General features: G+C 44.7%; 1 protein-coding gene across 3 annotated transcripts in view; it reads right to left on the bottom strand.

Moving 5' to 3' along the window:
* Positions 1–24,874, bottom strand: part of CEP295 (centrosomal protein 295) — a 510,218-nt gene that overhangs the window by 8,254 nt on the left and 477,090 nt on the right. For all 3 annotated transcript variants that reach the window (XM_085621392.1, XM_085621393.1, XM_085621394.1), the window contains 2 exons: positions 21,935–22,040; positions 17,463–17,562 (listed from right to left, as the gene is read on the bottom strand). In XM_085621392.1, the coding sequence (XP_085477518.1) occupies positions 17,463–17,562; positions 21,935–22,040 (206 nt within the window). The remainder of the gene's footprint in view (positions 1–17,462; positions 17,563–21,934; positions 22,041–24,874) is intronic.

Here is a 24,874-nt window from a genome sequence, read left to right as displayed (position 1 = left end):
ACCCCAGGTTAAGAGCCGCTGCACTATAATGCTTGCCGTGTACGACCATTTTAGTCGATTGACAATTGAATGAAATTAATCCGGTGCTCAATTTGCTCCATAGCCGCAGAATGGCACGTGAATATGAAAATAAAACCAAGAAATTAGAATAGTGAAATTGAATAATTTGTATTATTAAGAATAATTAACATTATTTTTGGAAACATGGCCATGAATCGTTAGAAGCATTTATTTCTGTTACTAATGGTTTCAGCATTGGTGGGCTAGGAGTGAATTACATTTAATTGAAGCGTTAGGGCTGTGTTAAGATTATGCTGAAGGTTGGGATTAAAACTGAGGTTTTAATGATAGGTTTTGGGTTGTGACAGTATTCGAATTAGTATAAGGCTTAATGTTTTTTAAGGTTTGGGTTAGGTTGTATGTAGGGCTATGCTCAAGGTTGGGGTTAGGTTTGAAGCTTTGTGTTAGGCTGTGTTGGATAGAGTTAGTGTTCGTTATAGGGTTAATGTTAGTTAGCATTGCAGTTGTCAGATTTTTCCATTGTAGCATCGTTCATCACTTCTTTAAAAATACATTTATTTATTTTGGGATTCCTTGTTGATCTAAGAATCCCAACAGAGCACCTTAGTTCCATTCTTGGGTTCTTACTTAACAGATTGGTGCATTCTGGGAATTATAGCACGTTTTGCTCAATTGAGCCAATTCCAAAAATGCCCTGGAAAACAATGGGTTTTAAAAAGCAAGCCCTAGATTGGAAACATGATGTCCTGCCAACACTTGGCGAGATCTGGCAACCCTAGTGCTTAGATTTTATCGCTCTGGCTCAGAGGCACATGGTGGTGGAACTACTGCCATCCTGTAGTGACATTGAGACCATATATTTAGCCTCCTGTGAAGTCTCAGCTCAGCCCCATTGCCTGTTAATGTAACGTTTTCCACTCACACTTGTTCTCTAAAAACCTGATTCCATGCACTCGCTCGCCCGGGGAGTGGGGGCAAATAGTACCCGTGCCAGCTGGAACTGCGACATAAATACGCTATCGGCGGACGCAGCTAATTTTTAAACCTTGGCAGACGCAAGGCTTTGATGAAGGAAAAATTAAAAGCACTTAAGACTGGTGAACAATGGGACTTTGTAGCACCCGGTTCAAAAGAGCTGTCACCCCACCTGTAACCAGACAACCTGCCCTGACACAGCCTTGTCGGCGACAGCCTCTGTAGCAGGGCCAGCTTTGTGGCATAAAGGTTGCGTCGACCATTGCCATGAAGGAGACCAGAGTATTTATGCCCTGTCCACTGTGATTGGAGAGGCAAAGAGTAATGCTTGTCGTGGCCTTTGGCCAAACATCTGGGCTATGGACATAATTTAGAATGGAGTGGTAATGGAAAATTCTTGAATTTTTGTAGGATGTGCTAAATCCGTAGGATAATACACCTGTTGAATTTCCACGGTCTATGGGCAGAGTGACCAAGCAACTAAGCGAAAAAGGTCATTATCACAGCATGCCGACAGGCGCCCCACGCTGCAGACCTATAATTAACGCAGCAGGTCTTCCGGAGAGGAGCACTCAATGCGCAAATGCTGTTCATGTGAAGCGCATTCACAGACAGCAATCACAAATCACAACACTCTGTGCGTGCCAGCAGGTCTTCCGGAGAGGAGCACTCAACGCGCAAATGCTGTTCATGTGAAGCGCGTTCACATCTCAACGCGCAAATGCTGTTCATGTGAAGCGCGTTCACAGACAGCAATCACAACAATCTGCGCGTGCCCCAGTCTGTCTCCCTTGAGAGGCATCTCGGCGACAATAGGTCTCGAGAGCGAGACCTAAAAAGTGCTATGACACACACATCCATCGTTGACTCAGAAATTTCTCTTTCTTTTTTTTTCAGAATAGTATCAAATCAGTGTGAGCAGCAGAGGGACACGGGGAGGACTCCTCGGCATTACTCACAGCGGGTGAGGTGGAACCACAGGGCAGTGATTTAGAGAGCAAGCTGCATGGAGGGACCATAGCGATGGCGTTTCAAGCGGTTACATTGCAGATTTGGCGGCATAACAGACCCGCGCCTGATGGTGCCTGTCCCTAAAATGGCGGCCGCACCTCTCTGCATTCAGGACTGAGATCAATCGCAGGGATCGTCCCTGGGAACGTGGCAACTGAGAACTGGCCAGCTGGGGTGAACCTGGGGTTCCACACAAGCAGTGTCTTGCCCTGGGAGTAAAAATGGGGCAGAGTTAACCCCCAGCATCTGGCTGTGCTAGATAGGAGCTACCAAGAAGGCCAGGCCTTACTGCGGGTGCTTGAGCCAGACGGGAGACCTGACTTTGTGGCACAGTTCCACCTGCCCTTGAGCGCCCTCCTTTTTCCACAAGATGGAGCCCAGCATGACCTCATACTGCTTCCCCCACCACCATCTGGCCTTCTACCCCTATGGACATCTCCAACTCGGGGATCCCTCCAAACCCAAGACCATCAAGTTGAGTGCAACCACCTGGCTGAACGATGGCAAGAATTTCCTGCTCGGTAAATATGTAATATGTAATTGTCCAAGCCCAATCGCTGTTAAAATGTAATTCTGTGTGAATTTGCAATTGGTATAGTTTATCTCTAACCACTAGTATATGTAGTAGACCTTTGTACTTATTACCATTCCTATGTGATTTTAGAGTTTATCTGTTTATATCTCTTCCTTGAGTGACTTTACAACCTGTACATTTGCAATTATGCCAACAAATGGTAAACGATATGAGGGTTCCAAGCCCATTACTGAACACATAAACTTGCAAGCAACAGAGCGTGCTCACGCAGGCTCGACCTAAAAATCACTGCCTCTAGGCAAACTGCGAGAGGTTCTAAGTCACTGAGAGTACCCTTTTGATGAGTATATGAATATCACACATTCAAGTTAACCTACCAATTAGACCATTATTTTTGTTTTAAAACTTTCACGCGAACACGTACATTTGTAATACTTTATTAAGCAGTTTTCGTTCTTTTCGTTGAGTTTTTTTGTTGTTTAGCTCCTACTGGGCTTTTTTTGGTAGGAACTACACGTGTTTGGGCTTCTTTTCAAGGGAGATTGTGCTTGCTTTGAATTTTTGATCGGGAAACACTGCTCCTTCTGTCCTCTCTGACCGGAGCGTCCACGGAGATAGGAAGAGAGAGCTGCCGCCGCCGCCACGTACTGAAGGTGAGGTCTAGTCAGGGGAGGGAGACACTTGCCGCAACAATGCATAACTTTCAATGAGAAGACGAGAGCCTTAGTCTACAAGAGAGAGTTAGTGATCGGCACGGGTTTTTTATGATAGGAAGAACCAAGCCTCAAGCAGTGGTGCCGGTATATGGCCGCCATGAAAATGGTACCTGCCGAGGACCCGAAGCACACCTGTGCCATTGAAGGGAGACTGGGTCAATTTTACTCCTCGACCTTGAGGCTAACAATTGATCTGGCTAACGAGTTTATAATGTGAATGTTGACAACTACTGTAGAGACACTCCTGAGTCCGGCGAGTAACTGCCCACACTTGTACATGAGGGTGGGAGTGTGGGCACTTCTCACACCGGAAGCGTGGGGTCGGCCCCCTTGATCTTTCAGGGTTCTGACGACTGACAACAGAAACGGACGATGGAGGACTGCTGACTGTGGGGTAGTAGTTTCACGCTTTCCCTATTGGAGTAACGCGCAAATGCTGTTCATGTGAAGCGCGTTCACATCTCAACGCGCAAATGCTGTTCATGTGAAGCGCGTTCACATCTCAACGCGCAAATGCTGTTCATGTGAAGCGCGTTCACAGACAGCAATCACAACAATCTGCGCGCGCCCCAGTCTGTCTCCCTTGAAAGGCATCTCGGCGACAACAGGTCTCGAGAGCGAGACCTAAAAATGGAGGGCAATATTAAAATGCAGGAGCTTGGTGGAAGCACTGGCTCTTCCAGAGTGGTCCAGTTCAAGAAGCCCGCCAAGGCCCATTTACACAGTGGTATTTAAAAAGCATTACTTGTGGTGAGCATGGTAGCGAAGAGACAGTCTACCAGGAAACTGCACCTCATTAAATATGCGGACTTGCAATGGTATGCCACAATGTAAAAAAAAAAAAGTGCGGGCGCTCGCGCTCAAAGTAAAAGAAAAAAAAAGCATTGGCCACGTGGCCGTGAAAGTGACGCGGCCGCGAAAGTGAAAGTGAACGCTATGCACTTAATGACCCGTGACGGAGGAAAGACAGATGGCGGCTGCACGCACACGTAACCGCAAGTTTGAGGCCAGAAAAATCCTGCGGTAGCACTTTCAAAACCCACTTACTAAATGTGTCGCAGAGCAGCGCATGTGCTGGATCAGGCGAGACCGAAAAAGCACCAAGATTCCACGGGGAAACTCGACAGAACCATCTCTAACCCCTGGAGTTACACCAATATCACAAACGTTCTCAATTTTTGGATCAATGTTTTTATTTTACAGAGTTTTATATAGCACGAACTTGACCCTAATCGGGTATCAGAGCACTTTACATAGCACCAGTTGTATTACATGAGGACACATTGATTTTTGTTAGGCACGGGGAGATTAAGTGATTTGCCCAGAATCACAGGAAGTTCAGCATCATTGCCGGGACCCGAACCCAGTTCCCCAGATTCGAGGTCGGACGCCCTAGCCAACTCAATGAATCCCACCGGAAAATTCACATTCCTAAAAGATCCAACAGCAGTTATTCATTCTACACCAGGTAAAATCACAGGTCTTCCTAAGCCTCCGATGCCGTATAAATTAAAACCTTTACAGGATGAGGTTTCAAAGGGTAGTGCAGGTACAATACCGATCGTAACGGAAGAGAGAGCAGATTCAAGCCATCACCACCAGCTAAACCCAATGACCGTTGGGGAAAAAATTTCATCGTTGCATCAGTAATAGGCATATCATTCATGCATAAGTGCATACGACCGGACCAGCACAGCTCAGTCCTTGCCTAGGTTTGAACCAGCAATAGCTAAAACCTTTGAAGTCACCTGCAACACTGGTAAACCCAATGGCCACTCCAATCCCAGCCAACAACTAGTTAAAATCAACACCCAGGCCGTCACCAATCCTGTACAAAATCCTAGTGATTCCTGGATTGAGCCTCTCTCAATAACAAATAAAACCGATTCAATGCAGGCAATTGGAACCATCTCTATGAACCCATGTCAGACACAACTTACACTTCAACTGGAAGAGCAACAGCAATCAGTAATAGAAATATCAAGCCTTCATGAGCACAATACAAATGTTGCAATAGGCCCTGCAAATAATAATTATATTATATACAAAACAAATAACAGGCAAAAGCACAATCGGGAGGATACATATGACAAAGATAAACATCAACGCGCAATTTTAAAGAACACAGAAGTATCCCAGTTCTCTGGAATTATCATCACGAATCAAGCAGAAAACGTGCCAGTCAGTAATAAACGAATTCCCCTTCATGAAGTTCAACAATCAATATTAGAAATATCAAGCTTGCTTGAACATCCCAACAAAGGTGTCATTAGCCAAGCAAATAACGATAACGGAAACAAAAAATCCAATAGTAAACATGATGACAAACCTGACAAATGCTGCACACTCAAACCTGCTGGGTTCAGATTAGAGCCCAATGCTCAAAAGTGTTCCAAGACTAGTCAAGAGGCAATGGGAAGGAGTTCTAAAATTGATGGAAAGATAGAAGACCTTACAATCCCGCATACCTCTCTAATAAAAACCCTTCAAATATCAATAAACACACTTAATATGCAGTCAGACAAGCTGGATATTCAAATTAACCTGATGAACATAGCAGATTATATTGCCGGTATAAACATCAAATTTGATTAACTGACAAGCCAAATTAATGCTAGAGGCAGCACACTTATACCAGCTCCAGTAACTAACTGTGTGTGCTGCAATATAGTTGAAAAACTAAGTGAACTACCAAGCATCTTAATGAACATTCTAAGGGAATGCAAACAGCCCACCCAGCCATCAGAGTTACTACGTACAGTGGTCACAGCCACACCAAATGGGAATAAGTTACAATCAACGGTAACGCACAATACAGCAGTGGTGGCTCCACTGAACAGGCAAATGATGCCCAAACCTTCATTTTCGCCAAAAATTATCAAAAATAATTTTCTATTAACGGATAAAGGGACTCACAAACAAGCAATGGATGACAAGATTTTAATTATAGAACCATAACCATTACCATCTGTTCCATTTGACAATGCGCACCGAAACGTAGTGGACGGGCCAACAAACTCCCCCGTAGACCATTCAAATACACCTCCAGCCGCTCTAACGAAAAGATAGAAGCAGCGTGCTAGGAAGGCCAGAAAGCACCTCCATAATAACAAGGAATCAGACCATCAGGTGAACGGCCTCTATCCAATTTTCAACTTTGAGAAAACAAATCAATCCTTAACTGTCATTGTAACAGATAGCGGCAACAAGGAAGTAGGGGTGAAGCATCTCAAAGATTAACAGGTGATGTCAGAAACATCAAGTCTAACAGTTGGAGAATCATTTATTTCAAACAAATCATCCGATTTAAAAAAGGCAAACAAGAATTGCCTGGGAGGTAGACCCAGGTCAAACGCAGCACACTTAGTAACAAGGAATCCTAAGGGCAGTAAAACGTCATCCTCCACGAATAACACCACAGCGATTGATGGCATATCAAATAGAATCAGTGGCGATGTTACCAACCTACGCCAGATAACCGCTAAACAAAACATAGAAGAGGCCGGCCCCAAATCCAACTGTCTAGTTCATGATTTAAGTCCTCTCTTGGAGACAAATATCCCCGTGAAGGAGATCGAGAAATCATATTACAGAAAGGATTCCAGCCTGATAGAGAATTAATCCTCAGTGCGCTAAAGAGTAGGGTCAGGATCAGAATGGGCGACCTGGAACCAAAGCAGTAGCCCAGCCCTCACGTTCCAATTAAGAGCCATTGATCGAAAACAACATTCAGACAATCAGGTATTATTAACCCCACATTATACCTCACAAGGCTCACAAGACTACTTAAACAGAGGAAATATGCTGAGCCTAATGACAGCTATTCCAACATTAAAGCATCTAACTTCAAATGACCTGCTGTCAATACAGTTCATCCAACAGGAGGGCAATAAAGGAATGGAAAAAACCATGTTGTCTTGGAAGTCTGAGGAAATGGTATTAGCCATTTTAAATCACGCTCCTCAATTTGAGGTTTGGGGTATATCTTTGTCTATTCCGATAAAAAAAGCATACCCCCCCCCCCCTTCCCCTGCTACAGCAGCAAAGAATCAGGCCCAAATGATACAAGCATAAGGCCAGTTCATTTGGTACTAAGCGGCGCAAGACGTAAAGAGGATAATAAGGACCCTCTACCGCGAGCACGAAAAGAATGACCCAGACGGATGAACAGCAGAGATGACCCTTGGCCGATAAACATCTTGTCATGGTATATAGCAGGGGCAAAGCGTGACCTGCAGGATAATGTACCCCTAGAGTACTGGAATAACTACAAAAAAAGTCACTCTCCAGGAAACATGGCTAATAGCTTCAGTCCAGATCCCAGGGCGTATTCTTCATCATGCAAAGGCTACAAGGACCCAGCGATACGGGAGACCAAAGGGCGGCCTAGTAGTCTACATCTCGACAATTGTAACCATTACATCTGCCCAATTGCCCACCACAACAACAGACACACAAATTATAAAAATGGATCTGGGATTCAACAAAAACACAATGACAATTATTCTAAACAACTTTTATGAGCATCCAAAGCATAAGATTAAAAGAAGAACTATTCAAAACCTTAATTGCAACCATATCGGAACTGCAGTTCGAGCATCCCACATGGGAAATAATTCTAACAGGACGTTTCAATTCAAACTTGATATACACTCCAGAGAAAGACAACCAGTTAATTACAGCTAATGCAATATGGGCAGTACAAAATCAAGTGCACCCCATCTCCTTACGGACGGATCAGGCAACAACTAGTGACAGACCTAGAGCATCTGGGGATGAGAGTACTAAACAGCAGAGTGAATCTGGATAGACCGCCAATCTGCACTTACCACAGCCCTAATGTTAGCTCTATTTTAGATTATATAATTGTCAGATTACCACAGCTAGTATAAATAAAGGCATTTTCAATTCAATAATCCACAGAAAGCGATCATTCTAGTCAACACCTCGAACTGCTTAACTAATTTCTAAGGCACGTGGATGCAGTACCTGAGATCGGAATTACAACAACAATAAATCTCAAAGATTACGATGGACTAGTAGTACACTTCCCCAAATTGCAGAGTGGGCAAAGGAACTGTGGGCATCTCAAGACACACAAAATGTCTCGATGATAGAAACCTGGGTTACCTTTTTAACAAATCTCCCCAAGGATGCTAAATCAACAAATCCACATCGAAGCACAATGCGCAACGAATGCACATTCTTGAGCCTGACAGCTAAAAACGTAATGAACAAGCACTGGCATAGCCAATAGGTCTCGCTTTTGGGACCTTATAAGTATTTAGTTATGCAGCACAATATCCTTGGTGCAACAACATTAACTGTTGCATGGTTAAACACTTATAAGGTCCCAAAGGCGAGACCTATTGGCTATGCCAATGCTTGTTGTGCATGAAAATAGTGCTAGGTGAGTGTGTGTAAGAAACAGCAAAAGGGCTGCAACTTAAAGAATGCGTCCATCCTCTGTGCTGCATGCTGGTACCAGTGTGCTTCACATCACTAAAGGTAGGCAAGTGAAAAGGCATTAAAAAGGCAACTCACAGCCAATATTCCCTACATCCTTTATGCAGTGCCGTATCCCTACAGATCAGCATAATTCTGAAGTTGCTCGAACGTTGAATTATTAAAGGTTCAATGTGCGAAACATCGAGTGTTGCCTCCGGGTACTCGTTTCAAAACCAGAATGGTGGCGGGGGGCTGGCTGTCAAGAAATATTGATGAAGAGTTCATGTTGCTGAATGACCACCTTTTGTCACCGTTACTGCTGTTCCTTTTATCTATGCTGTGCCGCTCCATTCAAGCTTACGTACTCGGAAGGCAGTCTGTGAAAGGTTACTGTTTCACAAGCAAAGTTACACTGCAAGGGATTAAACTGATGGCAAAACGGCAACTGCCTGCTATAGCTATAGATACCTTGAAACTTCTCACAAGGGAGGGGTAAAGGGGAACTGGGAAGAGCTGGTTACACATTCATATGCCAGAGGACGCTGATCAAACCCGTCCTGCCCAGGATTTCCAAACAAAGGCTACAATTATGAAAGCTTTGGGGGCTTCTTAAATATTTGGACATCATCTGGCAATTCCACTTTAAAAACGAGAGGTAGTAGGTGAAACTCAAGTTGCCGTGTTACTCTCACAGTCTATGTTCCCTCAGGGGACTGTGTGTTGGCATCATTTGTTGCTCGCTCTCGATGGCTTTGTGCTGGGGTGTAGAGGGTTAAAGCGTGCTCTGACACCGATGTCTGGCCCGGAGCATACAATACTAAAAGATAAGGTGGCCAAAAGCGTGCAACGTAAGCAAACAGTAATATGAGCTGGGTCCATGGAACCAAGAAAAACAGGAACAAGCACCAGAAAATGTCTACTGTCTGAGGTGGCATTGGCTTAGTCGGAAGTGAATTGCTCCTTGAAGAATTCACATCAGATGCTTCCGCAGTTAAGAATAACAAGCTAACGAGGAGGGAGGGGGGAGGAGGGAGGGGGGAGGAGGGAGAGGGGTAGGGAGAGCAGACAGCAAGGGGGTGGAGGAGCATGATTCACACGCTGGAAGGATTAATGAGCCATGACAGCAAGGCAGATGGCGGCTGCGCGCGTGCACGCTCACGTGCACGCAAGCTTTAGGCCACCAAAAGCCTGTGGCAGCCCTTTGAAAACCCATACACTAAATGTCTCGCAGAGCAGCGCATGCGCTGACTCAGCAAGACCTAAAAACCTAGGAGCTGCTATTGGATCCACAACGGGTAATAACGCATCAAAAATTAAACAGGAGCAAATTCAACAAATTAAAAAGCAGTTCAAAAAACAAATTTGGGAGTATAACAAAATGCAGCATGACAATTTTTGGTCAAAACTTTTGAATAATGCTAGAAGATCAAATCCCAAAGCCTTTTGGGATCAAGTAAATTCCTTGGTAAGGATGCCAAAAGTGATAAATATGACATGTGTGACAGAACAATCCTGGGCAGATCATCTAACCACTACATTCTCAATAACATCTGAGAGAGCGAGTGCATTGCAATCATCCCCATATTTCCAGCCTGCAAAGGAGCAAACCACACTTACGCAATTAAGCCCTTCTATTCATGGGGCACAAACACAAATAACAGAGGTTGCAGGAACAAAAATAAAGGAGGACAAATTGTATATCGCAATCAATACCTCCAAGGACTCAGGAAGTATAAATCATTCATTCATACACTACTCCCATGATGAAATTGTAAAAGTTATAGACAAGGGCAGGTTAGACAGCACCCCAGGCCAGGCCAGAACGGCATACCGCAGGCAATTTATTAACAAGACCCCAATTTTTGGGCAGCACCATTATCTCGCTTGTTTGAAGAGGTGAGCACCATAAACCGCCTGCAAAAGCGCTGGAGAGGCTCAATAATAAATCCATTATTTATGGGTGGGGAGCGAACTGACCTAGCCAACTACTGTCTGATAGCCTTAATTGATGCAGAAGCAAAGTATTACGCCTCATTAATCTTGGCAGATCTAATAAGCTGGTCCGAAAGTAATAGAATAATTCCCATTAACCAGTCTGGCTTCCGACGTGGCACTGGCACAATCATGAATGTACTCGCTCTTGGGTGTAATGGCAGACAAAAGCTTACAACAACAAAATAACTTGTTTCTATGCTTTATCAATTTTAAAGCTGCTTTCGATCGAGTCAATAGAGGCATTCTATGGCATAAGCTAAAGCAGTGGGGCTTGCCAGAAAGAATACTAAGACCGATAATGGAATTATACTTGGATACAAGTGAAAATAGCAGACGGGACGAGGCTTTCCCGGAAAATTTACATGAAGGAGGGCCTAAAGCAAGGATGCGTCCTTGCGCCACACCTATTTAATCTATTATTGGCTTATTTGTCACCTAGGCTCAATGAAATCAACTCGCATCCCCCTAGCTTGGGAACTCTGCGGATTACACATTTATCTTACGCTGACAATATAGTCCTAGCAAGACACACTAGAATTGGCCTCCAAATAACGATAGACGAGTTGGAGAACTTCGCCAAGAAAAACTTGCTGGAGATAAACGTTATAAAAACTAAAGCTATGATTATAAGTCGAGCCATCCATAAAATAAATCATCATTTCAACTTAGCAACATGAACCTGGAAGTAGTTAGTAGCTACAAATATCTAGGGATACATTTGGATAAAAGACTAACTTTTCAAACACAGAATGAGGCAACACAGAAAAAAGGGAAATGGCCGTACATTTGCATTTTGCTCAATAGAAAAAATATAAAAGGTCCCTCTTCCACCCCACTACTAGCTATCATGAAAGCAAAACTTCTACCCACTCTAGCATATGAAAGTGAATTTCAGCATGGGAAAGACACTGCGATGCTGGATAGTCTCCAAACACGAGCATATAATAAAGTATTCTTGCTTCCACATAATGCCTCACCGGTGCAGGTCCGGTTAGAATTTGGGCTACAACAGCAATAGCTGCACAGAAGATATGCCACAATAAAAGCCTGGCACAATGTCTGGTGCAACCGAGAAAATGAAATCAATAATGCGCTCTGGAATGCGTTACAATGCAACCCACAATCTGCCTACTCCAAATATCTTCAATCATCTTTACAGTCCACTAATATGGTAGACCTTTGGCAGCAGAATCTTCCATTTACCACCTTTCAGCAAATCCTGAAGAAGGAGGCAAAGCAACACTCATTACTGGAGGATAAAGCCATCCTAAGTAAGCAAGCCTACTCATGGATGGTCCTGCAATCGTATATAAAATTGCAACCAGCGTCATATTTGGGTCAGCCGTTTTCTTCCTATCTAAAGTCCAAGTTTTTAGCAATACACATTGGTAAATTGCCATCTAATGCAGACCAACCAAGTTGGAAATATCAGAGCGCAAAGTCATGTGGTCTCTGTGGATCACCAACACAGGAATGTATTCATTTAGTTTGCATCTGCCCAGCTCTAAGCCAGAATCGCCGGAAATTGCTAAAGGGACCATTCAACACAAGAGGCATTTGTTCCGGTAGAACTGCAATATTAAAATAACCCGATCCGGAAGATCCACAGCTCAACTGTCACTTACATTTTTTACTAATCACAAGGAAGATTTGAAACAAGGCTAGTGGCCTGACAAAACAGACAGTTTTTTTCTGTCCACGAAGTTACATCTGTGCAAATGTAACTAAGAATTTTACTATCATAGAACATAATATCGTATAATGTTAAAAGAGTAGCACGTTGGCACTTTAGATACCAGGTTTTATGTACTAGTTAATTCTTAACATATGATTCGTTTATTTGAAACACGATGTTGTGCAAACTTCTGTTATAAGAAATAAAGTTTTTCTCTTTTAATAAGCAAAAAAAAAATGTTATTGACATTTTAATGGTGCTATGCATTGCGACTTATTGGCACATTGTTATGGTCTTAATTAACTAAACAATAAACTTTATTCTGATTCTTCAGCTCTCAGGCGCTAGGTACCTAGGGTACCACTTAATAGGGGGTAGAAATACCAATTGGAATGTCTTTTAGGGAAGAAGCACTGGCACAGGGGACCTGGATGGCAGGTGCCCTGTTCACTACATTCGAATCCACATCAAACCAGGCAAAAAGTGGGGCTGACCAGGCAAATAGAGGCCCTTTCTCACAGGTGTGTTGACTACTGACAATTGGCAGGCCTAACAAGTTTCAGGAGTCAGTCAATGGGAGAGGTCAATGGGAGAGCTACTGATCTACCATCATCTGTGTCTTAAATAATGGAATGTGTCCCAAAAATATCACACATTTTTTCTCAGTATTGACAATGTTAAATCAACTTGGCCGTCTCCGTCTGTCTTCTGCTAAGAAAATATGTGCCTCCCTTCGGCAAAGGTGCCGTTTGACAGGGGCAAGCAATCCTTCCAGTCATATTGGTTGAGGATGAGGAGAAGGAGGAGGTGCCGGTGCTGGAGTCAGGGCCGGTAGAACAACCAAAGGTTGCAGCGCCAGAACTGCATTATATAAGCCCAGCAGACCAAACAGCACCAAGGAGAAGTTGGGCATCACAGGAGGACCAGCTGGCAGAACCCGAGCGGAGTCCCATCATGTTTCATGGAGCTAGGAGTGCACCTCAAGGGACTCTAACCTCCCTAAAGACCTCCCTTATGCCATGAAGGAACTAGACCCGGCCAGCTTGTCACACTGGAAACTCCAGAAAGCTCGGCACCAGTGCGTCGAAGGGCATCATGGAATGTGGTGGCGAAAGGGCTGGAGCCAGCGGTGTTGAAAGAATCTCCTGTGGCCAGTATGTCCCCAAGTTCAGGCTCAAAAGAAGAGGGAACCTTAACAGATGCTGGGGGCACAGGATGCTCAGGAGGGAAGGATTTAACTTTGGAAAATGAATGACACCTATGAGATTGTCATAGATGCTTCTTTTTATGCTTTTTCAAGGAAGGAGAAGAGTGTGAAGAAAACAATACCTGGCTTTTGACCAGGATCTTCTGTCACAAGGATCTCCTTGGCCCGAGCCATAAACAGTGTAGCCTCACTTTTCTTGTTGGCTTTGTGATTCTTACTGTGACAAGTTACAGGACAATGACTCAAGTTTGGAGCCAAGACACCATTGGCAATTGTCATGGGAGTCCATGATTGGCATCTGCCCATCACACCTGCGGTAAAGTTTAAATGCCAAATTTTTACGATGGGACATAATCCCTAACCCACTGTAAAGAAATATTTACTGAAAAGAGCTGAAAATCACCTCCGACTGAGGAGAACTCTGGACCCTTATCAAAAGGGCAGAAAACACTTTACTGACATAAGGGTGCCAGGTTGGGCAGTACATAGTTCCAGTGACATCACTATGGCTCCACTTCTCGCGTGGATACAAAGCATAAGCGGCCCATCCCGCATCAGTGGAGGAGAGCTAACAAACGTTTTCTGATTCAGCGTAGCACCTGGGATATTCAAAAGGTGAAAAAGCTGCAGGTAGAATTATTCATCAAAACATCATTGTTTCAAAAAATCTTATAGTTGTATTTAACAAGGTATTCAAATATGTTTTGTTTAAATGCATTTTACATGGCTCTCTAAACCCATGTCAAAATCTGGATTTCTCCACCATTCTGGAGATTTTAAATTGATTGTATTCATTATTGGTTGAAATAAGTTATAGTATATCAATATGTTTAAAACAATCACTGTCCCTTTTGAAGCACTATGAAGATTGTATCCTGATTTAAATGCTTTTAGTCCAATCAAAAGAATAAAGCTCAATGGATACTAAATAAAACATAAAGGTCCTCACTTTGCTCCTGGATTGGCCCATGTTGCAGGGTGCAGGATACTTTGTTGACATGTAACCAAAACCCTAATGGCATTTATAAATCAAAAGTTCGAAGGCAGAGTGAATTATAACTGTCATCGGTACCCCAAAAATGCAAAATAGGACCATATCACATTTTACTCATTATGCATTTATTTTTTCTGTTACCTAGTCATTGATTTTAGTTCTCTTGAAAAGATTTGAGCGTCCTCCATTTAATATTTATTGCTTGCCTGAGACTGCAGACAGTCCGTGTTTTGAGTAATGTATTGTTTTGCTGGGAATAATGTGCTTGGATTTAAAATGTATCTTATGGACAATGTATTTTTTTTTTTGGTAAACAAATGTTGTTTTATTGAATTGACAAAATAAAAGAAATGCAACTCCCATACAGCCCTACGCCATGAAATTCTAGGACTAAGAAACGAAATTAGCTCCACCTGGTATACAAACATTGGTAAAAGCATATGAATAAAAAGTTGGACATTCCCTTTATGACTAAACCCCGTCCCCCAACCATTTCCCCCAAACCCTACGGTATTTCTTAGGATATCCACGAGCCTCATACATAACCTTCTCCTGCGTGGCACACCAGTCCACCCCAGTCCTCCATCGTCCAACGCTCGGAGGTTCGGAGAGCTTCCAGGAGGCCACAATGTCTCTTTTTGCAAACACCATTGCCGTAGTGTAAAACAACTTTTTGTTCGAGACCCATCCAACCCATCAGTGAGGCCCAGGATCGTGTGCTTTGGGTCATGGGGGACTTTCCACACAAATACCTCGGTGAGTTCCTCCTCAATCTCCCCCCAGAACTACTCCAAGCGGGGGCATACCCATACCATATGGAAAAAATCTGCGGGATCGTGACCACATCTAGCACGCACGGAAGCTGGGCTAAGTCCGGCTCTGTGAGGGCGCATTGGGGTGAGATATGCAGCATCTAAGTAATATAGTTGCACCAAGCGCAATCTAGCAGAGGCAGTGAACGTCCTAGGAGCCATAGGGCGTCACGCCAATCCTCCCTCATCCAAGGTGCCCACCCAACCCTCCCATTGAGCCCGCAGTCGGTCCAAGGAAGTGGGGGCATTGTTGATCAGTGTGCGATAAATGCGGGAGATGCCACCCCTCCCCAGGTCACCGAACATTATCTAGGTCTCAGGCGGGCTGTGGTCAGGAAGACGTGTACCTGTCGCAAGGTGGGTGTGGAGGGCGTGGCGCAACTGCAAATACCTATAGAATTGCGACTGATGCAAAGAATATCTGTTTTGAAGGTCACCGAAGGACCGCATGTGATCCCACACCCACACATCGCTTAGCTGCAAAATGCCTACAAGATCCCAGGCCCCGATACCCTGCAATGCGTTAACTTCTTTGAGCCAGGTCCCCCGCCATAAAGGTGTACATTGGGTCAGTGTGTGCGTCCATCTGGTATGCCGCAGTGCAGCCCGCCAGGCCAGCAACACAGAACGCGTTACCTCCGTTAAACGTGAAGGAATAGGGGCCCCATACAACATAGCCTGAATCCTGGTGATACCCAATTCCCCTGACCTCGAGCCTCTAAGCCGGGTCTGACCAACCCCCGTTGAACCAATCACGTATGGAGAGAAGCCGTGTGGCCAAATAATACAAATAGAGATGGGTCATTTCCAAGCCCCCATCGAACGAGGGGATCCTACAGACGTGGAGTGCCAATCGTGCCCTACCTTTTCCCCATAAAAACTTGCTGGCTATGCTACCAAGTTCATGGAACCAGGCTCTGGGAAAGCCCACGAAGGTGTTTTGTAAGACAGAGGAAGCGGGGGAGCACCATCATTTTAAATACGGTGACTCTCCCCATGGGGTTTAGGGGCAATGGTTGCCACTTCTGGAGGTCCGCCCCGACCAGCTTCACCAGGGGAGCAACGTTGAGGGCCCAGCTGAGCTCAGAGAGCAAGGTCATCCATATCCCCAAATATTTGAGGGATTGACGGCGAAGAGGAATGTTGGATTGCCAGTCAAAACATTCGCGGGACAGGTGGAGGGAAACCAGGGCCGACTTATCAGCGTTCAGCCGGAGGCCCGAGGCCCGTTCAAAGAGGTGTAGAATGCGGAGGCAATGGGGGCCTGATCGGGCGGGGTCTGCTAAATAGATGAGGACATCATCCGCATAGAGTGCAATTTTGTCTGGGTCGTTACCGGGCCACTCCCTTCCCTGCATATGTTCGCACAACCGCATCATGGATGCCAAGGGCTCCATCACCAAGGCGAAAAGCAAGGGTATAGGGGACAACCCTGTCTTGTTCCCCTGCGAACTGAGAAGGGCTCTGATAGAACCCCGTTCACCAGGACACGGGCACGGGGGGAGGCGTAAAGAACCTTAACCATGGCATGAAAATGGGGACCGAGTCCTCTAAAAAAAAAAAAAAAACAATCCACTGGATCAAAGGCCTTTTCAAAGTCCACCAGAAGAATCGCGAGATATGGAGTGAGAAGATGACGATGCGCCAAGGCGACCTGCAGTCTACAGAGACAATGCCTGGTGCCACGTGAGGGCATGAACCCGCATTAGTCGGGATGGACCAGCGTGGCCAAATGGGGTTTGAGTCGTCGGGCAAGGATCGTGGCGAACAATTTAACCTCGGTATTAATGAGGGAGATAGGGCGGTAGTCCGCACACCGTGGTGAGGGTGGCTGGGACTTGGGGAGAACCACACTTGTGACCATATCTGTCTCATGGACAATGTATTTTATAAGCCAAATTTTAAATGCAAAGTACACTGTAATAAAATAAAAAAACATGCAAGAATATACTTTTCTTTTCTGGTATGCCGACACTATCAAGACATACATAAACAAAGAAAATGATGGGCAAAATGGATATAGCTCACATATACACTCCTTTGTTTCCTCACAAAGTAAGTTGAAATGGTTACCTTGTGAAATTCTTTTGCCTTCCCTCTGTTTTTAGCATATGTTTCGTGTCTCATTTTCTCCATCATTTTGGTTTTGACTTCTTCCAACTGATTATAGAGTCTGAAAAACATAAATCAATCATAGCAAATGCAGTACTACTTCAAATGCTTCATGCATAAAGCACAGAACTTTGAAATGCTTTTGGTTTAGTGTCTGTCTGTTTAGATTATAATTGTGAGAATACATGTTTACAACTTCTTCCTACTTCTCCACCAAGAACACTGGTTTGAAGATAGACAAATTCAAGAGATTTCATAATCAACTTGAATTTGGATCTATATAACTATACGTTCACACACCAAAGAATTATTTCACACCACTTTTTTAGGCTTCTATGCCCCTTTCAAAGAGTCAAGAGAACAGCTAATTAAATGTATTCTGATGTGGAGTACCACTCCAGACTGCAATGTGAAAACATTAGTACTGGCAGTGGCCAGATACTAAGATATTATGCGATATATCGAGACACCTGTTTAATTGCGTGGGTCATTCCATTTAATGCAATATCTGAGCAGACTGTAAATATATTTCACTGAAGAAACCAAAAGGTTAAAGTGATGTTATGGTGAGGTGTTGAACTACCGTAAATACACATGTTTAAATACAAAAAAGTCTGTAATTTACCAGTTATAGTTTAAAGCTAACTATAGCTTTCACCCCAATCATGAACCACTTGACCTCACATAATATATCACGGATGACATGTGATGACATGAGTGACATGACATTCATTGCATACATGTATGATATGACATTGCATATATCCACCAATAAGCCATTTTAAGAATAGCGACCTGTGAAGTGACTGAGAAGATGGACAGGCTGAGTAAACCGATGTGGCTAGGGGATGCTGTGCTTTTGTATTTCGATGGTAACAAGGCCTTAAGTCCTGTAATGGCTGCCACAAAATGCTGTTCATGTTCAGTAAATACAAAATGGACTTTTAACAGCAATACAAAATGTGGTACAGAAGAGTAAGAGTGAAAACATTTAGGTTGCCCCCATATATGCATGCACATCTCTAGGCACTTACTTCCTAAGAGATGGCCTCCTAGGAACTGCTACATTTCAGAAAAGAGGGTTCAACCAGACTGCTGCGGGAAGGGAATTCCAAAGCTTTATACCAAGTTAAAATATTTTGCGGCTGCCCATGGTAACTAATCAATTAGTTTAGGAAACTAGCTCTATATATACACAACACCAAAATGAGGTATAGTGTGTTTAGAGTTCGGGTGACCCCAGAGGTAGGCAGAGGTTAAAGTTACATATAACCTTACTCTCTATTTGTGGTAGAGTGGTCGATGTGCACACTCAGTGAGCAAATGAATTCACACACTCAAGAACTGAACTCTAGGCCAATTAGTTTTGTATAAATATATATACTGTTCTATTTTTAGAACCAAGCGAGCCTGGCACAGGTAAGCATGAAAGACTTTACAGTAATAAGTTGCTGATTGTAGAACAGTTTGAAAATGCAATAGGAATTGTACTTTGTTTGATTTACAGGGCATGTAGTAGGTTGCAATACTTAGCAAATACAGTACATTGAAATGAATAGGCTTTTTCAGTAAATTACAGGTAAGTTACTTTTTACGTTACTTTTCTAACTCAGTGCTGGATACCTAGATTCAGCACTGGGACATTTCCTGCAAATATGTAAGTAAATAAGTTTTGGTTATTCGTGCGATTTTTAAAGAATATTTTTAGATTTCAAAACTCCACACAAACTTTTTGGAAGAAAATTGTCGATGTTCTCTTATAGAGGAAAAACTCAGGGGTCCCCCAGCGTCAGTGATGCACTTTTGTTTCACCCTCAGCGGCACTAGGGCAGCCAGGTGCAGAGTGTTGGGGCCCAATCTTATCCAATGGGGGAATAGAGGTCCTGCGGTTGGTGGCTGCTGGCAAGCAGGCTACTGGGTTGTGGGAGCAAAGTTCCTAGGGTTTCGGTCAGGGAAAATAGGGAACCAAATTAGCACCAAAGGTACGCCCTCAGCGGCACTAGGGCGGCCGGGTGCAGGCTGTTGTTTTTCGGTCGGGTGCCCTGTTTTCAATGGAGAACCTCCGGTTAGAAGAAATACTACAGGCCGAGGATCTTCTGGGTGTGACCACCACTTCGAGGGTTAAGTTGGGATGGCTTGGGTTGGTTGGGCACCGTTGGTTTGGGCTCACAAGGCCGTGGGGCGTCGGGTGCAGGGGTGCCTTTTGGGGTCGGATCTTACCAGCTCCGGGTCGGGTCAGGGGGGCCTTCTGGATTTAGGCTGAAGGCCTCAGCTGGAGGCTTGAGGCAGGTCAGTGTTCGCCGGATCTCGGGTCAGGATCGCCGGGGTGACCTCCTCGTGGTGTTTTTCCACTCTAGCTCGGGCTGGGTTCGGCAGGTGCAGAGTGGGCTGGATTCGCGGTCTTCGGCTGCTGCCAGAGGTTGCAGTTGAACAAATCTGGTGTTCACGGGAGAAGCAGTCTTTGGAAGTGAAGGCAGGCAGGTACTCCGGGGTTTGTGAGGTTGCTGGCTGCAGAACACACTGGGATTTCGCAGGAGCAGGTTCGAGGGGAGACATGCCTGTAGGGCTGGGGCCAAGTCAGTGGGCATCTTCCTCTTGTTAGCTGGCTACACGGCTGTTCAGTCCTCTTCTTCTTGTCGTTTCTGGATCTGAGGAAGCAAGGTTCAGGGTGCCCCCTAAATACTAGATTTAGGGGCTTTACAGGTAGGTAAAGGGCAGGGAACAATGGGGTACACTCCCTATTGTCCCTATTGTGCCACCCTCCAGTGGGAGGGGGGGCAAAAGCCTGTCCCTGGTTGATTGGGTCCCCGTGCTCAAGATGGCAGGGACTCTGTGCTGTGCTTCACCTCGCCTCCCCCACCTGAGGGGTGGAGTTGGCAGAGGTGGGCACACCTCTCTTCCTCATCGGTTTTTCCTGCTGTTTCTCCCACCCAAAGTGGGGTGAGAACCAGTGGGGACCAGTTGCTGAAAGCAACAAATGGTCTGGAAAGGCTCACAAAGGCGGCATGCCTTTGAAGCTTTCCCTTCGTGAACCCTGCCCATCCTGGGGGAGGAGGCTTGGCACCTCGTCCCAGGATGTGCATTGTTTCAGGCCCCAGAGAGCAGCAGGCTCTCGACCCAGGGGCCCAGAAACATGTCTGGTGGTGGCAGCTGAAAGCAGCACTCAGCCTGGACACTAGTGGTGGGTTAGTTTTGAGGGGGCATCTCTAAGATGCCCTCTGTGTGCATTGTCATTAAATCCCACAGTGGCATCACTGTGGGTTTAATGTGCTGAGAAGTTTGATACCAAACTTTTCAGTTTTCAGTGTAGCCATTATGGTGCTGTGGAGTTCGTAATGACAAGCTCCCAGCACCATATACTCTTAATGGCAGCACTGCACTTACAATGTCTAAGAATGGACTTAGACACTGTAGGGGTACATGGCTCATGCACCTGTACCCTCACCACTGGCATAGGGCACACAGCTAGAGGGGTGACTGATCTATGTCAGGGCAGTGGGTTGTAGGCATGGCACACAGGGATGTGTGCCATGTCGACTTCGCTTTGTTCTGCACCAAAACCCGCAGCCTGCAAAGGCAGTGTGTGTGTGTGTGTGTGTGTGTGTAAAGGTACAGGGCCTCTACGGGTGGCACAATAAGTGAAGTGCTGCAGCCCTTAGAGGTCTTCCCTGGTCACAGTGCCCTGGATACCTGTGGTACCATTTACTATGGGCTGGCCTGTGGCCAGAGATGCCAATTGGGTTAGTTTTGGGGAAAGAACCCAGGTCCTGGGAACCTGATTGGCAGGGACCCAGGGCACACCAAGAAAAAGGGCGTCAGTAGTCTGGCATAAAGTGGGGGGGGTTACTGCAACAGAAACCCACTTTCCTACAGTTAGTAATAGGGAAAAGAATGGTTTGATTTGCTAGCCTGCTAGGTCAAGACGCAGAAGGAAACAGAAAATCAGTTGTTGAGTATTGAGGTAGGTCTGTGGATACACTGTGATGGATGTGCAGGCTTTAAATTGAATACCATTTTAGACTTTCAACCAGTGGAGATCCCTCTTAGCCTTCAAGACATCATTATATTGCTTCTACTATCCCTGCATTACAGGCAACCTGCAGTATAGCAAAAATATGGACAGTTGGCACAATCAATCTCAAGTTGAATAATGCTACCAACTAATTGGTTATTATTTCTACCAACACATGGATAAGAAAAATAATTAGTGATAATGATTCTCCCCTCCACCCACCACATTGTTTTGAAAAGAGAAAGACTAATCTCCAAGGACAGTTCAACCAAAAACATTGTGCATAAAAATTGTCTTACCACTGAATCAGCATTTTAGGTTGTCAAATTTAAGACTGTTTCCAAATGGACCATTAGTAAAATGCGCTTCACTATATATATTATAAAATGTGTTACAAAATAAATTCAAGTATTTACACTACCTTAACGTCCGTTGTTGCATCTCGACTTCAGCGGTCTTCCTATCCCCTGGAGTGCACACTTTCACTTGAGCCACTTTCTTTAACTGAGGGTCCGGTGAAATATGATCTACGATAAAGATAAATACAAAATGAAATTGTACTACTGCCAAAAGGTAAAGCAGATAACTGGGTAACATAAGAATGGGTTGCACAATTTTTATAAAAATAGCAAGGCCGCTTTACAATTATACTTAGGTCTACACATTAATTTACACTTTCAAATACCTTCAAGAATCGGCCAGATTTTCCTCAACCATTACACATAAAGGGAATAATTACTTGAATTCCCATGGAAATCTTAACCACATCTATATACACAGGTTACGTTTTCCTATGTTTGGGATACCATAACGATTTTAGAAAGAGAAACTTTTCCATGACTTTCTAGAGGAACATTTGCTTTATTAAGTTTTAGTGTCAATTTTTTTTAATTTGCCAATGCTTGTACACGGTTAAGTAAAAAGTGCATATTTACTTTACCTTTTAAAATCTATATCTCCGGAAATGTCTAGAGGATCTTTGTCATTGTGGTGTCTAAAAATACTGTCTATTTTTACAAATTGGTGTCAGATTCCTTTAGTGTCTAAGCCATTTATTCAATTGTTCTGGTGCTGTTTAAATGCTTTACACTTGATTCTTTCTGTAAGTCTCGCTGCTCAGAGCCACAGCTACCCAGGGTTGAGCTACAGGGTTTAACAAAAGAAACCTAGTGGTCCTAAAGGGATTGGTGAATAAGTTACTTACCTTCGATAAAGCCTTATTGAACAAGTTATTTACCTTTGGTAACATTATCTGTTAGAGACAATATCTAGCTGCCGATTCCTGGCCTTTGACTTTCCTAGAAGTCAGACAGGATCTGGAAACTTTTTGCGTGAGCAGTACCCCGTGCGCCGTTGAAAGAGAAAGTGGCTTTGTATACACGGTTCCCAAATAGGTACAGTGTGCACAGAGTCTACAGTCCACAGAGGTTTGGCAGAGGCTAAAGTTAGATATAACCTTACTCTCTAAAGTGGTAGCTTGGTAGAGCAGTATGGCAGTATCAGAGGACTGTGTAAAGCATTTGTTGTACACACTCAGTCAGCAAATGGTCTGACACACTCAAGAACTGAACTCTAGGCCAATTGTTATATATAGTTGTTTTATTTTATAACCACAAGTAGGTATCAAAATATACTTTCTCAGTATGAGATGATTTAGTTAAATACTTTCAATAGGCAATAGACTTTTGAATGCAATAGTTACAGTTGTTGCAATAGGCAACACAATTCAAACACAATTATAACATTGAGCTCAATGGGAATTTCTAAGTAAATGCAATTAATTACTTTTAGGATTACTTTTCTACCACAGGACTGGATCCTAGATTCAGTCCTGGGACATCTCCTGTAAACAGTTTAAAGAAATCATTTTTGTTACACAGGTGATTTTTAAGGAATATTTGTAAGATTCAAAAATCGACACAGAAGAATTTCTGGCAAAAAACAGGCAATGTTATCCTATAGAGGAAAATCAAGTTATTGATAAGTGCGGTTGTAATTACTTCTCAGGGTCAGTGCTGGGCACCAAGATCCAGCACTGGGATCTCTCCTGATAACAGGTGAGTAATTTCGTTTTCGTTATTCGGCTGATTTTAGGTAAATATTTTAAAGTTTCAGAACACGACCAGTCAATGTTACCCTATGGAAGAAAAGTGAGTTAACGGCTTTTGGGTAAGTACTCGACTGGCAGAGTTAAGGTTCTGGGCATAGACTCAAGGGTCTCCCAGGGTCGGGTAAGTACAGTTGTTACACCCTCAGCGGCACAGGGGCAGCCGGGAGCAGATTGAGTTAGACCCAATGTTATCCTATGGAAGGCAGGGAGCCCTTGGATGGTGGCTGCTGGCTAGCAGGCCACGTGGCTGTGGGAGCTGGGCTCCTGGTCACTTACTCAGGGCAAGTGTGGAAGTAGAATAGGACAGAGGTTGCACTCCCAGGGGCACTCGGGCGGCTGGGTGCAGGGTGCTTTTGAGCAGTCGGGCACTCAATGGATTTCAATGGAGAAGCTCAGTGATGAACAAAGGCTGCAAGCTCGAGGACGAATATTCTACAGGTGCGACCACCACTTCGAGAGGTAAGTTGGGAAGCTGTAGGTTAGGTAGGCACCCAGGAGCTGGGCACAGGGGGCCGCAGGGCGCCGGGGTGTCTTTTCACGTCGGGAAATCTTACCCTCAGCTGGTCGCGGTTGGAGGGGTCCCTGGTTCTGAGGCTGTAGGCGTCGTCAGGAGCGTCGAGGTGGGTCTTTGGGTGCTGGATTCTGGGTCACAGTCGCCTCCACTCCGGCACAGACCAGGCTTGGCGGGTGCAGAGGGTGCAGGAGTCGCGGTTCCTGTTTGGCACCAGGAGCTTGTTACATGCTTTGAGCAGAAACACTGCTCGTGGGAAGTACCAGCGTTTTTAGAGTCACAAGGCAGTCAGGTCCTCCAGGGTTTTTGAGGTTGCTGACCACTGGAGATGCCGGGTTTCAGCAGGAGCAGGTTCGAGGGTCGAAAGGCCTGTAGGGCTGGGGCCAAGTCAGCTGGTGTCTTCCTCTTGTTAGCAGCTGCACGGCAGGTCTTCTTTCTTGTTTCGGATTCTGAATCTGAGGAAGGAAGGTTCAGGTTGCCCCTAAATACTAAATTTAGGGGTGTTACAGGTAGGTAAAGGGCAGGGACCAATGGGTCTCTTCCCTGGGGTGGGTACGCCCCCTATCCTGCCACTCTCCTGTGGGAGGGGGGCAGTAGCCTAATCCTGATTGGGCAGGGCTCCCCATCTTCAAGATGGAGAGAGCCTAGAGATGTGCTTCACCTCGCCTCCCCCACCTGAGGGGTGGGGTTGGCAGAGGCTGGCACACCCCCTTTCCTCCCTTGGGGTTTCCAGCCAGTCT

The sequence above is a fragment of the Triturus cristatus genome, chromosome 8, assembly GCF_964204655.1.
Source record: "Triturus cristatus chromosome 8, aTriCri1.1, whole genome shotgun sequence".
Classification (NCBI taxonomy): Eukaryota; Metazoa; Chordata; class Amphibia; order Caudata; family Salamandridae; genus Triturus; species Triturus cristatus.
Note: the sequence above shows the minus strand (reverse complement) of the source record. Positions and strands in the feature narration are given on the sequence as shown.